The 14,670-nt window shown below is 47.4% G+C and overlaps 1 protein-coding gene and 1 long non-coding RNA gene across 2 annotated transcripts in view; both read left to right on the forward strand.

The window, feature by feature from the left end:
• The first annotated feature begins 1,495 nt into the window (after window positions 1-1,495).
• On the forward strand, window positions 1,496-2,076 carry LOC116076126. Its single transcript, XR_004112827.1, has 2 exons — window positions 1,496-1,762; window positions 2,012-2,076. It is a non-coding gene; the product is annotated as an uncharacterized LOC116076126 (long non-coding RNA).
• Window positions 2,077-3,262: 1,186 nt separating this feature from the next.
• Window positions 3,263-14,670, forward strand: part of Mief1 (mitochondrial elongation factor 1) — an 18,432-nt gene continuing 7,024 nt past the window's right edge. The window contains exons 1-5 of the mRNA XM_031359458.1: window positions 3,263-3,615; window positions 11,799-11,949; window positions 13,130-13,307; window positions 13,495-13,757; window positions 14,606-14,667. Of these exons, the coding sequence (XP_031215318.1) occupies window positions 11,806-11,949; window positions 13,130-13,307; window positions 13,495-13,757; window positions 14,606-14,667 (647 nt within the window). The 5' untranslated portion in view covers window positions 3,263-3,615; window positions 11,799-11,805. The remainder of the gene's footprint in view (window positions 3,616-11,798; window positions 11,950-13,129; window positions 13,308-13,494; window positions 13,758-14,605; window positions 14,668-14,670) is intronic.

Here is a 14,670-nt window from a genome sequence, read left to right on the forward strand (position 1 = left end):
AGAAATCCACCTGCCTCTACCTCCCAAGTGCTGGGATTAAAGGTGTGCACCACCACCGCCCCGGCTGCATGTATGTCTGTGTGAATGTGTCAGAAGCCCTGTAATTGAGTTATAGACATTTGTGAGCTGCCATGTGGGTGCTGGGAGTTGAACTTGGGTCCTCTGGAAGAGCAGCCGGTGTTCTTAACTGCTGAGCCATCTCTCTAGCCCCGAGAATGTTTTATAGTAACCAAAGCCACCAGCCACAATGGCAACATTTTCAGGCTCTCTGACATTTAATTTCAACTTTTAGTCCTATGATGTCATTCTTTCCGTCCTCTTTCAGGACTGAGGGGATCCCAGGACAATGTGTGTGCTAGCCAAGTGCACTCACAGATGAGCAAAGCAAGACTCAGGAAACAGAATCCATCACCCCAAGTGCACAAAGGCCCCTTCCAAATCAGACAGACTTGATCACCCTGACTCCTGACCTTTGAACTTGCCCTTCATCCATTCACCAGTGAAATACCTACTGTACATGAATCTGTGCCCTGGGTAAATGAATGTTCCCCTTGAGCTGCGATTCCTGTAAGAACCTGTTACCTTGTGATGTGAGTGGATGTATGTCAATCCTGTACCAAGTCCAGAGGATCCCAGAGTGCCCATGCAGAACCCTGAGGTTTGCATCAGCAAGTGCCTTGGCTTGCTGGTCTCTGGCCTCCAAAACACCATAGATATGTGTGGGTGCTAATGGCCAACCCGTTACACAGGAAGCATGGGGCAGCAGTGGGGTAGTGAATCTGGAAAAGGCCACCCTGATATCCAAGATGACTCTGTGTGTGAGTGGGTAATCCTAAGATCTCCTCCCAAGGGTCTCCTTGTCCTTTGCAAGTAGAAAACTATTCTACTTATGAGGCAGTCCCGAGGGATAGGTTACCTGGTCTTCTAGCTGGAAAGTCACAAACTAGATTTATTTGGGTCACAAAATTATTTCTTTAAAAAGCAAAGTAGGGCAGCCTAGAAGGATGGAAAGCCACACACTTTGGAGGAGTACTGAGTTTGGAATTCACCGTGTGCCTCTGTAGGGCTCAGCTCTCAGGGCAAACGACCCAGCCTCCCCTAGGCGTCGATTTTCCCATGTGTAACGCTGGAATAATGAAGTCTACCAAACAGGGAGGTTGGGATGGACAAAATGCAGTGTGAAGTATTCAATTCAGTGTCTGGAACACCGTAGGTGTTTCGAGAAGGCAACTCTGGGTGTTGGTCCAGTTTGAGTGGTAATTGCAGAACTCAACTGCCTGTCGTTTTATCAGTCAAACTGGGTCAGGGGCAGATTCCTAAACTCCTGAACTCCACTTCCACATGTGGTCAGAGCCCCTCGCAGGCTACAAGTTGGCAGCAGGTGGAGGCCGAGAACTTGCGGCTTCTCCCTTAACCCACACCCACCCAGCACTGAGCCTACTCACACTGCACAGCAACGCTTTAGGAGGAGGGGCCTTGGGGTTAGGTGACGTCACTCAGGAGGAGGGGCTGCGTCTGTGGGCGGAGCCCCACGATGGGCAGTGCCGGCCTAAGTTCCCGGCTCCGCCTCCGGAGGGAGGCTGCGGAAGGGCCGACCGGAAGTGCTTCCGCCTCCGCCCGCCTCCGGGTTCCCTGTCGCGTCTCCGTCGGCCCGGCGTGCGAGGTCATGCCCCGGAAGTAGAGGGGCCATGTTGACGGGTGACCCCGAGAGTGGTACTGGGCGAGTGGCGAGTCCTGAGGAAAGGTAGCGCGTGGCCCGCGGGTGAGTGAGGGAGCGAATGAGGGCGGCCGGGGATCGCCCGCTTGAGCTCGGGCTGGTCGGGGCTACGGGCTCCCACCCGGGCCTTCAAGCTTCGCCCTGCCCCGCCTCAAGACCCGGTTTCCTCAAGCAACGGAGCCACCCTGGCCCCGGGGTTGCGTCCCCGTCCTCTGGGAGTTGTACCCTGATCGGAGCCCATAGTCGGTCACTCAGCGACCTTGTTCCAGCCCCTGCGTGACGTTCTCCTTCCAGCCCTCCGTTGGTTTTCTGCATCTTTTGCATCACGGAAGACGCTCAGGGCCAAAAGGGAGCTGCTCTGCAGTTGAGAAAAAAGGGACAACAACGGTGGTTTGCCCAGGTTCGCGCTGGAAGTTAGCGAGGTCAGAGGTTACTGCTTCTGTTTTGGAGCCCAAAGTCCAGATGGTTTTTGTTTTTCATCCAAGTACTCCCTTCACCTTTCAGACACATACAGGCTCCTACAACAATGTTTCTTCCACATAGGGTGATCGGGAGGATTCCTCCTTCCAACATAGTTTTGAGTCTTGGTGAGCACGGGGCCCTGTGCTGGCAAAGTTTGCTGAACGCCCCGAAGTGCACATATGTCAGACCCCCCTCATTCCAGCGAGTTATGGTCTGGATTGTTATGGCAAGTGGGCAAATTACTTCCTTTTGGGAACGATGTAGTCACATACTTGCTACACACCTTTAATCTCAGCTCTCAGGAGACAGATCTCAGAGTTTGAAGCCAGCCTGGTTTACAGAGTGAGTTCTAGGACAACCAGAGCTCCATAGAGAGGCCCTGGCTCAGGAAACCTAACTAAAGAAAAGCAAAATAAAACAAAAAACAAAGAAAGGGCTAGAGCGATGTCTCTGTGGTTAAGAGCACTGGCTGCTCTTCCAGAGGACCCAGACTCAACTTTCAGCACCTGTGTGGTGGCTCACAACTGTATGTATAACTCCAGTCTTAGACTCTCAAGGCATACAATGGCGTGTAGACAAACATGCAGGCAAATACCCAAAGAAAAAATTAATTAAAACAATAATGCCACTCAAGGTGACTGATGTTGCTTATATGGTGATGCCAGGATGCAGATATGAATCCTGGTCTTTAACCACTCTAGGCCACACCGTCTGGTAGACGGTGCTTTTTAGGAGCAGTTCTCAAAATAACCTTGTGTAGTAAGTATTCTCATGATGTCATCGTTGTCTCTGTTTTACATGGAGGAAGCTGATGCCCACTGTACTAAAGTTCCCCGGGGAATTGGGATGGCACAGCCAGGACTCAAACTCTAATTCTTGAACCCCGATGAGCCTTAAACTGAACTTCCTCAGGAGAGGCTGTTTACAGGGAGGAATCTGATCCCAGCTTTGCCATGAATCCTTGGAAGTCTCTGAGTCTGACATTAAGAACCCCTGACCATCCCTCCCCCAATCCCACACAGTGTCTAGCAGGCCCTGCTGTCATCAATTCTGACTCTAGACTTCTCTGTCTTCTCTGTTTAGAGTGTGACGTTTAGTCCTTGTCAGTTCCCCATGGCCCCGTGGAGCAGAGAGGCAGTGCTGTGTCTGTACCGGGCTCTGCTGCGCCAAGGCCGAGAGCTTCGCTACACTGACCGAGACTTCTACTTTGCTTACATCCGCCGAGAATTCAGGAAAAACCAGAAGCTTGAGGATCTGGAGGCTCGAGAGCAGCAGCTGGAGAAGGGCCTGGTCTTCCTCCGCAGCAAACTAGGAGGCCTTATTTAGGAACCTCTCTCTTCCCCTCCTACCCTGATTCCAAGAAGAGGACAAAGGTGCCTTCTGTAGACCCTCCTGGCTCCCCCACCCCACCTCACAGATGCATTAGGAAGGCTCAGGTAGGTAGAGCCTTGATCCTAGAGGTCATCAGATGTTCTTTACTCCCTAAAACTCACTAGATAAAGTGTAGGCTACACAGAGAAACCCTGTCTCAAAAAACCAACACACACACCAATAGGTGTGGGTCCTTTACTGGATTACAAGCCCCACCACAACAGAATTGGCATAATTTTATTTCATAGAGTAATGTACATATGAGAATATTAGAAACGAGTGGCTAAAGTCGTTAGAGTTCAGTTCCAAGCCAGCTTGTCTGCTCAACCATACTGCATCACACACACCATGTTTGGTGAAACACAAGCTTATCATTACTGCATAGTTGGTATAGCAGTCATATGTAGTGCCTGCCTTCAAATCCTGCACTGCTAACTAGTAGCTGTGGGATACAGGCAAGTCTCTAAACCTTCCCAGGACTTCATCATCTTTGAATAGTAGTCCTTATCCTCTGGGTTTGGTGAGAATTGACCCAGACAGTGTACAGACAACACTGAAAGTAGTACGTTTGCAAGCCCCACCAGAGCAGAACTGGCATTTTTTTTAAAGATTTATTTATTTATTTAATTTATTTATATGAGTACACTGTAGCTGTACAGATGGCCGCTTGGTCCGGCCCTGCTCGTTCCAGCGTAATACACTGTAGCTGTCTTCAGACACACCAGAAGAGGGCGTCAGATCTCATTACGGGTGGTTGTGAGCCACCATGTGGTTGCTGGGATCCAAACTCCGGACCTTCGGAAGAGCAGTCAGTGCTCTTACCCGCTGAGCTATCTTGCCAGCCCTCACAGACTCTTATATACTTGAGAATATTAGAAATGAGTGGTTGTGTTCTTGTGCCCTTTCGTAAAGTTAAAGTTGTATTTTTTTAATGGGGTATGGGTATATATGCCTTACCATTCATGGGGAGGTCAGAAGACTTATGGAGGAGTGCGCTCTCTCTCTCTCTCATTCTCTCTCTCTCTCTCTCTCTCTCTCTCTCTTTTGGGGATCCTGGGGCTTGAACTCTGGTCTTTAGGCTTGTCGGGAACTGTCTTTATCCACTGAGCCATCTCACTGGCCCTCGCTCTATTTACTCTTGAAGACATTGCCATTAAGAAGCTCCACTGCAGTGTAATGGCCATGTTTAATTCAGGAACCTTTCAGAGGTCTCTTTAGATGCCTAGGCTCTGGGGATAGAGAAGAAAGTCCATTAAGAACTTGAGACTAGGGCTGGAGGCATGATTCAGGGGTTGTAAGCACTTGTTTTTGCAGAAAATCCAGATGCAGTTCCCAGCACTCATGGCTCATAACTGTCCATTACTCCAGTTTCAGGGGATCCAGTGATCTCTTCTGACCTCCATAGACATCAGACACACACATGATGCATAGACAATAAGATAAAATAAATCTTAAAAACTATAAGGAAGAATTCAGTGGGCGGTAGTTCAGATCTTGGTATAAAAGCTGTGGAGATAGGAATGAAGATGGCCTTCTCTTGGTTGGTAGGAGAGATTTGTGTAGTTACAGAAAAGACATTTGAGGTCTGCTTCTCATGCAGACGCTTGCTGCAGTAGGGAGAGAACAAACAAATGGCTGGGTGGAAATTTCACTTGGTAGCCTGGAAACGTGTCTGGTTGTGGTTAGAATGGAACAAAGACTATGACAGTGGACGTTGTTGGGCCATGGATGGAAGGATGTTGAATTTCCTGTTGTGGAACCTAGTATCTGACTGGGGGACCGTCACAGCCTTTGGTTTTCTTGTTTTTGTTTTTTGAAACAAGGTTTCTCTGTGCAGCCCTATCTGTACTAGAACTCAGAGATCCACTTGCTTCTTGCCTCCTGAGTGCTGGGATTCAAGGTATGCACTACCACCTCCTGGCCCGTCACAGCTTTCTAAGAAGGGAATCACAGTCACATTTCTTTTTCTTTTTTTTTCTTTTTTTTTTGAGACAGGGTTTCTCTGCGTAGCTCTGGCTGTCCTGGAACTCACTCTGTAGAACAGACTGGCCTCGAACTCAGAAATCCACCTGCCTCTGCCTCCCCAAGTGCTGGGATTAAAGGCATGTACCACCACCGCCCAGTCACAGTCACATTTCTGTCTTGTAGTGCCAGGGTAGTGTGGAGAACAAATTGGTGAGAGACCCTAGAGCAGTGAATTTGGTCAGATGATAGAGTCATGAGCTGGTCTTATGTACCACAGCATAGTCAGCATGTGTACATAACAACATAGACAACAGTAGGACTTGGTGGCTAGCTGGCTGAAAGAAGGGGAAAGAGGCTGAAGAGAAGCCACGTGAAGCTTGGGCGTGATTGAACAGCATGCTGGTAATTCTAGTACTCAGAAACTGAGGTAGGAAGAGCCTTAGTTTGAAGCTAGCCTGGGCAACATAGATGGTGTTTCAAAACCAGGTAAAGAGAGAAAGGGAAAGCATATAGCTGTGGTCTAAGGCTCGCCAGTGGGTAGAGGGTCATGCTTGCTGAGGCAGAAAGCAGAACCTACAGTCTTTCAGTTCTCAGCCACACTTACATTGATGGGTAGACCCGCTTTTGGCAGCACAGGACCAGAGTTAGGGGTTGCCCATGGAGTCCTCTCTGCTCAGGGAAAGGCCGTGGGTCTGAATAAGTAGGAAGTTACTGAAATGCATTCTGATGTTTTGATTGTGAATTGTGCTAAATCTTGCCATCGAGAGAAAAGTGAAAAGCTGGGTGTGGTGGTACCAACCTGTAATCCCAGTACTCAGGAAGCTAAGGCCAGACAGGACCACAAGTTCAAAGTTCGTAAAGTTCAGGTCAGCCTTGGCTCTACAGCATACTTAAGTCTGGGAAAGCCTGGGACAGGTAGTAAATTTATCAGCCTAGGCTAAACAGTTGTCTGTTTCTGGAAGAAATAAACAAAGCAAAACAAAACCCTGAAATGCTACAGGCAGTTTGAGGCCAGTTCGGGTTACATGGTTCTGGGGAGGGATTCATGGTCGATAACCTGTATGGAACACTCAGAATGAAGGCTCAAACGTTCAGGATGAGTCACCCGTTTTCTGCTTAGGTTCAGTAATTGGACAGCTGTTGAACAGCTGTGTACTAGAGACCTGGGCATAGTGCATAACTAATGATGGATTGAGATGGAGGCTCAGGGAGGCCTGCCTGTCTTCTCAGGTCCTTTTTAGCCCCTAAGTAGTGTCATATTTTTTCTGTGGTACTGTGTAGATTCGTTTCTGGAATGGAAGTCTTAAAAAAGACCTGTAATCAGCCAGGGAGGTTACAGACCTACACAGAAAGGTGGGGGAAGTAGAGTTAAAACAAGTTGAGTTTCTTTTGGGGGGGGCGGTGGTGGTGATGCTGGGATGGAACCCAGAGCCTTGAGCATGAAAGACAAATGCTCTACCATTGAACTATTCCCAGCACCCAGGGTGATATTTTTTTGGTTGGCTTTGAGGGAAATGGCTTCTAAATTCTAGTTAGTTTGTTAGTTTTGAGATGGGTCTGACTTTGTAGCACTGGCTGGCCTGGCACTTTGTATTCATAGAGATCCACCTGCATCTGCCTTCCGCTCCAATCCCCTGGGAGTAAAGGCTGCATACTCTGCTAGTTTACATGTTTTGCCTCTGAGGAGAGTTGGGAGGAAGGCTGGAAGGCTGGAGTAGGCCAGAGGCAAACTGCTTCTGAGGCCTTTTTGGGGTGTTGTTTGCTGAAACACTGAATTCACTGTGGGTTAGTTACTGTCACATGCACCCAAGCTGTGCATGATTATGGAAATGCCTGGATTTATTCAGTTAAATTCCACTTGCATTCTGTCTGCTAGGGAACTGCAAGGCTTTAACATCCTCACTAAGCAGAAACATGGGCATTGTATCATCCGCGTGTCTAGAGAAATAGTTTAGATGAAGCTTGCTTGAGTTGTTCTCAGAGCACACTTATCTCCAGCCTTCTCTCTCTCTCTCTCTCTCTCTCTCTCTCTCTCTCTCTCTCTCTCTCTCTCTCTCGGCCATTTTAGGTTGTTAAAGTGCATAGGTCAGTAGTATCATGCAACAGGTTTCTAGAACTTTTTGTTTTTAAACTGGCTAATCTGAAACTGTACTTATTAAACACAGAGGTCATCCTTGCTTGCCCTGAGGAGCCAAGCCTGACTCCTTGCCAGGGGGAGGAGCCTTATGTCTATCGGAGGCTGGCGGCAGTAGAATCAGGGTTGATGTTAGAGGGACAGTAACCTGAATGGGGAGGGTTTAAAGACCTTGTCTCCCTGTGAGCTTGTGGGTGCTCCCTTCCAGGTCTGGGGTGCCACTTAGTCCTTGGATAGGGGTGAGAATTGAATTACATTATTGGGGAGGCCCATAACAAGCCTGTCCTGCTTCCCAGCTTTGACATCAGGCCCAGCAGTTTCAGTGTTCTTGAGGCTGTTTTGAGTTTCATCTTAAAACACGCGGTGTAGCTGGACAGCCAGCCCTTCTCCCTGTGGATGGAAATCCTGACTTAGTGATGGCTGTCCCTCGGAGACTGGGTTTACAGTGGATGAGGCACTTGTGTGCATCGTTCCCACCAGTGCTTTTCCTCACTATAGCCTATGATTTAGGCCAGGAAGTGATCATAGCTGGGGGGTCACCCAACAAATTAGCTCAGGCCTCAGGCCTCCTGCCTCTAAACCCATATTTCATTGTTACGCTGCATCCACTGTGATCTCCTGAGACAGGAGGAGGGCCCATGTGTACATGTCATGTTTAACTCTTCTTTGTCTTCTCTCTGCATTTGAGGTAGGAATATATTTTAATTGGCCAAGTAATCTCTCATTATATCCTGAACCTAAAGCTTTAATTGAAAATAAAAGAGAGGAAAGTGCTGTCCTGGGAGCATAGTGAGGGGAAGAGTATTTTTGGATTTGACAGTGAGTCCTTTTTTGTTTAAATGTGGCTTCCATTACAAGTGTCTGTCACCATGCTTGTCTACTTCTTTTTTATTTATTTATTTACTTTTTATTTTTATTTTTATTTTTTTTGGTTTTCGAGACAGGGTTTCTCTGTATATCCCTGGCTGTCCTGGAACTCACTCTGTAGACCAGGCTGGCCTCGAACTCAGAAATCCACCTGCCTCTGCCTCCCAAGTGCTGGGATTAAAGGCGTGTGCCACCACCACCCGGCTGCCTGTCTACTTCTTAATCCTAACAGTCCCAAGGCAGTGGCTAAATAAAGGAAGACCCTGTTTTCCTATCAAAACCATATTGTAAAAGTTAGGGAGGCTTCTCTTGTATGGTGAGTATATTAGATTCTCTAGAATCACAGAACTTATGGGTAGTCTCTATAGAGCAAGGGAATTTGTTGATGACTTACAGTCCGTAGTACAACTCCCAACAGTTGTCAGCAGCAGCTGTGAATGGAAGTCCAAGGATCTAGCAGTTAGTTGCTCAGCCCACAAGGCAAGCAGGAGAAGAAGAGAGAATCTTCCTTTTTCCAATGTCCTTATGCAGGTCTCCAGCAGAAGGAATGGCCCAGATTAAAGGTGTGTGCTACCACACCTTTAATCCCAGATGACCTTGAACTCGGAGATCTTCCTGTCTTTTGGGAGTCATAGTCACTATGCCACTATGCCTCAAGATCTCCATGCCAAGACCAGGTATCTGAAACATGTATCTCAGCTGGCAGTGGTGGTGCACACCTTTAATCCCAGCACTTGGGAGGCAGAGGCAGGTGGATTTCTGAGTTCGAGGCCAGCCTGGTCTACAGAGTTCCAGGACAGCCAGGACTGCACAGAGAAACCCTGTATCGAAAAACAAAAACAAAAACAAAAAAATAAAAAGAAACTTGTATCTCCTAGCTTCCAGATTAGGATCACAGGTGAGCCTTCCAATTCTAGATTGTAGTTCATTCTAGATAATCCAGGCTTGGTGGTATGCACTGTTAATCCCTGGAGACAGGCATGCAGATCTCTGAGTTCAAGGTCAGTCTACAGAGCAAGATCCAGGACAGCCAAGGTTAGGTAGTAAAGGAGTTGGAAAATCGAAAGCTAGTGATAATGTAATAGAACAAGGGGCCAATGTTCCAGCTCCTGCAAGCAGCAGAACTCAGTAGCTTTGGTCATTTGTCTCTGGGTTTATATTCAAGAGGAGAAGGAGACTACAGGGACAATTGATGCTGGTTAGCTGGAGCTAAGAAATTAGTGCTGATTAAGAAGAGACCAGCATCTCTGAGGTGAAATCTTCTGGGAAGTGTTTTCTGAGAGCACAAAGAAGCTTGTGTTCCAGAGATAGCCAAGGTTGTACCTCATGTTGCAGCTGTACTTGGTAATGTGTAAGAGTCACCCAGGTGGTACTGGTTTTGAAGACATGAAGGGGTCATGAAGCAGCTGAGGTTTGGCACTGTGATAGGCTATGGAAGGCCATTGGTGAAAGTATAGCCTCAGGTGTAGTTGACATCCCAGGACTGAAGGGGTCATGTTGAGGCTTGGCATCATGAAGAGAGCCTATGAGAGGCTATTGGTGAAGCCTAGGTGCAGCAGAAGACCCCAGTGTATTGGAGATGCCAGTACCATGGGATGATCACCAAGAATAGCAGCAGCAGTGGAGTGGATCAAAAAGAGCTTAGAGTGCTACAGAGGGCAGAGCTGGAGAAGGGATGCCAGCCCTTTGGAGGAGCCCAGATGACTCATCTGTGGATCCCAGGTATTGGAACAAGAAGCTGTAACATTGTTACAAGTTACCTTGGAGACTCTAAGATGTCTGAGATGCCAGAGCCATAGGATATCTGCTGAGGAAAGCTGTTAACAGTAACCAGCCCAGCAAAGGAAGTTTGTTACAGTCAACAGAGATGAAAAAGGAGTTGGAGATCTGAAGACTGCTTTGACATCAACCTTGGAGATGTAGAGTTTGGAGTTTGCCCAGCTGGTTTCCTGTCTTGATTTGGGGATTATAGTTAAGTAATTGGATGAATCTCAGAAGAGACTTGGACTTTTAACATTGTTGAGACTGCTATTGACTATAGGGACTTGAAAGTTGGACTAAATGTATTTTGCATTATGCTATGTTTAGGTATGGCCCCCATAGACTCATATGTTTGAACAAGCCTATGGGGACCAGGGAGTGGAATGTGGTGGTTTGTATATGCTTGGCCCAGAGAGTGGAACTATAGGAGGTATGGCCTTGTTGGAGTAGGTGTGTCACTGTGGGCGTGGGCTGAAGACTCTCATCCTAGCTGCCTGTAAGTCAGTCTTCCACTAGCAGCCTTCAAATGAGATGTAGAACTCTCAGCTCTGCCTGCAGCATGCCTGCCTAGATGCTGCCATGCTCCCACCTTGATGATAATGGACTGAACCTCTGAACCTGTAAGCTAGCCCCAAATATATGTTGTCCTTTATAAGACTTGCCTTGGTCATGGTGTCTGTTCATTGCAGTAAAACCCTAACTAAGACAGTGAGGTACTTGGGGGCTGGCAAGATGGCTCAGCAGGTAAGAGCACTGACTGCTCTTCACAGAAGGTCCTGAGTTCAAATCCCAGCAACCACATGGTGGCTCACAACCACCTGTAATGAGATCTGACGCTCTCTTCTGGTGCGTCTGAAGTCAGCTACAGTGTACTTATTTATAATAATAAATAAATCTTTGGGGCAGGACAAGCAGGGACTGAATGAGCAGAGTTGACCGGGGCTAGTGGGGTTGACCAGAGCGAGTAGAGGTCCTAAAAATTCAATTCCCAACAAACACATGAAGGCTCATAACCATCTGTACAGCTACAGTGTACTCACATACATAAAATAAGTAAATAAATATTTTTTAAAAAGCCAGGCAGTGGTGGTGCATGCCTTTAATCCCAGTACTTTGGAGTCAGAGGCAGGCAGATTTCTGAGTTTCGAGTCCAGCCTGGTCTACAGAGAGTTCCAGGACAGCCAGGGCTACACAGAGAAACTCTGTCTTGAAAAACCAAAAAAAAAAAAAAAAAAAAAAAAAAAAAAAAAAAAAAAAAAAAAAGACAGTGAGGTACTTCACTGGGGTACAAAACTTGGATGGATTGATTATGGACTTATGTTTGCTAGTTCCAGGTTTGTGAAAGGTTTTCTGCTGTATACACTGGCATTTCTTTTCCTGTCATGGGACGTGGTACTTCCCTCTGGACCTTAGAGTATGCCCTAGATTTCACTTGCAATAATCTTGGCTGTGATGGGGAGGGACATGAAGAGGGGTTTCTGTGGTCCCAGGCAGTGATGGCTGTGTTGTCTTCATTCCCAGGTGAGCAATGGCAGGCGCTGGTGAGCGCAAAAGCAAGAAGGATGACAATGGCATTGGCACAGCCATCGATTTTGTGCTCTCCAATGCCCGGCTGGTGTTGGGTGTGGGTGGAGCAGCCATGTTGGGCATCGCCACACTGGCAGTTAAGCGGGTAAGTGCATGTAGCCTGGTCCCAGGATGGGAGGTGGTAAGTTACCCACAAGGAGGAGCTCTCCTAAGGTAGACTGACACCGTAATGGGAGCATAACTCGATCATCTGGCAGCTTGTGTCTAGGCTTCTGGAGTTGTATAGAAGTGTACCCCAGCAAGTAGAACACAGCTACTACCCCAGCTACCCTTCCTTTGATGACACGACTTAGAACAGCAACCACACGTAGACTTACTCTTATTTTTAAAGCATCGCCCTCGATCTGCATCCTCTGACATACCTTGCTAGCACTTAGAACAGGGCTTAGCATGTAGTATCTCACTGGGCAGTGATGGTGCACACCTTTAATCCCAGCACTTGGGAGTCAGAGGCAGGTGGATTTCTGAGTTTGAGGCCAGCCTGGTGAGTTCCAGGACAGCCAGGCTACGAAGAGAAACCCTGTCTCGAAAAACCACAAAACAAAACAAAACAAAACAAAAGCATGTAGTATCTCTGAAGTACAGAGAACACTTTTAGTCCATGATTTCCACATCACAGTTTCAGCTGACCAGACTGAAAATACTTTGTTAAAGATTGCATTTATGGGCTGGAGAGATGGCTCAGCAGTTAAGAGCACTGACTGCTCTTCCAGAGTTCCTGAGTTCAATTCCCAGCAACTACATGGTGGCTCACAACCATCTGTAATGGGATCTGATGCCCTCCTCTGGTGTGTCTGAAGATGGCGACAGTGTACTCATACATAAAATAAATAAATCTTTTTTAAAAAAAGGAGAAAGGGCAAACCTAATAGTTTGTCTTAAAAAGGTGTCTAGTAGGTAATACCAGTGCCTTCTTTATTACAGAACAAATGTCTGATGGCCTTTTTATGTGTACTGTAATTTAATTCATACACTAGAATTCAGATCATGAATGGCTAATAGTGATTTTGTTGGACAGTCCTTATTTAAGTAAAATTGACTTGTAGTAAAGTGGAAATAATTGGCTGGAGATGTAATTCAGTGGTAGTGTTTACCTAGCATGCACAAGGCCCTGAGTCCCATCCCCTGTACCACCATCAACAAAGACAACAAAAAATTTCTTGAACTAAATGGGTCAAAGAGTTTGGGGAAAGAGGGATGTTGGGAATGAGGCGGAAGGAGGAGGGCTGATATATGGATGCCCCGGGTCCTCTCTGGTATTTCAGATGTACGACCGGGCAATCAGTGCCCCTACCAGCCCCACCCGCCTAAGCCATTCAGGGAAGAGGAGCTGGGAGGAGCCAAACTGGATGGGCTCTCCTCGACTATTGAACAAGGACATGAAGACAGGCCTGAGCCGGTCCCTGCAGACTCTTCCCACAGACTCCTCGGCCTTTGACACAGGTGAGAAGCTCCTTGAGCCCTCTGGGGCTGCTCTGGACTAGAGCGGCTGGGTGCAGAAACTTCTCAGCAGGGAATGTCAGGCGATTTACCCTTTTGGTGCCAGGTCCTTTTCCTTCCTGGTACTGCGACTTTGTGGCCTAAGCAAGCTTGGGCAGAGCTCACATGCCTCTCTCTCTTGCCTTGGCAGATACAATCTGCCCACCCCGGCCCAAACCCTTGGCCAGGAGGGGCCAGGTAGACTTGAAGAAGTCACGACTCCGCATGTCCCTGCAGGAGAAACTTCTTTCTTACTATCGGAATCGGGCAGCCATCCCTGCTGGAGAGCAGGCTCGGGCTAAGCAAGCTGCGGTGGACATATGTGCTGAGCTCCGGAGCTTCCTGCGGGCCAAGCTGCCTGATATGCCACTCCGGGACATGTATTTGAGTGGCAGCCTTTATGATGATCTGCAGGTAACGCAGTTCTTATTAAGGGTGGGCCTGGGTGTGGACAGATGGTTCTCAGGATTGGGGATTTTCAAGAAAGTTGTTGTTCCTGGGCCTCAACCAGAAAGCTTTGTGCTTCCAAATCCTGCCCCATAGTAGTGTTTGTTTCTCTGCTTCATCCTTTCTCATTTTTACATCATACTTACACTTTTTAAGAGGCTTAAGGGGCTAGGGGTTAGCTCACTTGGTATAGCCTAGTTGTATTAGGCTCTGGGTTCAATTCCCAGTGTTGCATAAAGTAGGCAACAGACCTATGACACAGACCTATCATGTCAACACTCAGGAGATAAAGGGTCAAAAGATTAAGACCAGCCTGGATTATATGACATCCTTCCTCAAAAATAAACAAAAAATCAAAACCCCGAATCACAGTAGCTCTAAGAAACGTGCCGTCTACTGTATTCTTGTCCTGCTTTCTGGGTGTGCTAATTGAACCATTGGTTTCCATTGCTATTGTCAAATACAAAATGGTAGGGACCTGTGTTGTAGGTAGCATATGTCTTAAGCATAGGAAAGCCCTTTAAAACCTTTTAATTCTGGGCCAGTGAGATGATTCAGCAGGTAAAGGTGCTTGCCACCAAATCTGATGATCAAGTTCAATTCCTGGGTTGCACATGGTTGAAGGAGAGAATTGACTCTTGTAAGTTACCTTTGACCTCCACATGTCATAACATATCAAAAGTATTGTGTGCACATGCGCGCGCGCGCGCGCGCACACACACACACACACACACACACACACACACACACGCACACACTGTAATAAAGAATTAAAAACAAAACAAAACCAACTCTTTGTAATTGTGCTCTGACAGGTGGTGACAGCTGACCATATCCAACTCATTGTTCCCCTTGTGCTGGAGCAGAACCTGTGGTCGTG

Source organism: Mastomys coucha, unplaced genomic scaffold (genome assembly GCF_008632895.1).
Source record: "Mastomys coucha isolate ucsf_1 unplaced genomic scaffold, UCSF_Mcou_1 pScaffold11, whole genome shotgun sequence".
NCBI lineage: Eukaryota > Metazoa > Chordata > Mammalia > Rodentia > Muridae > Mastomys > Mastomys coucha.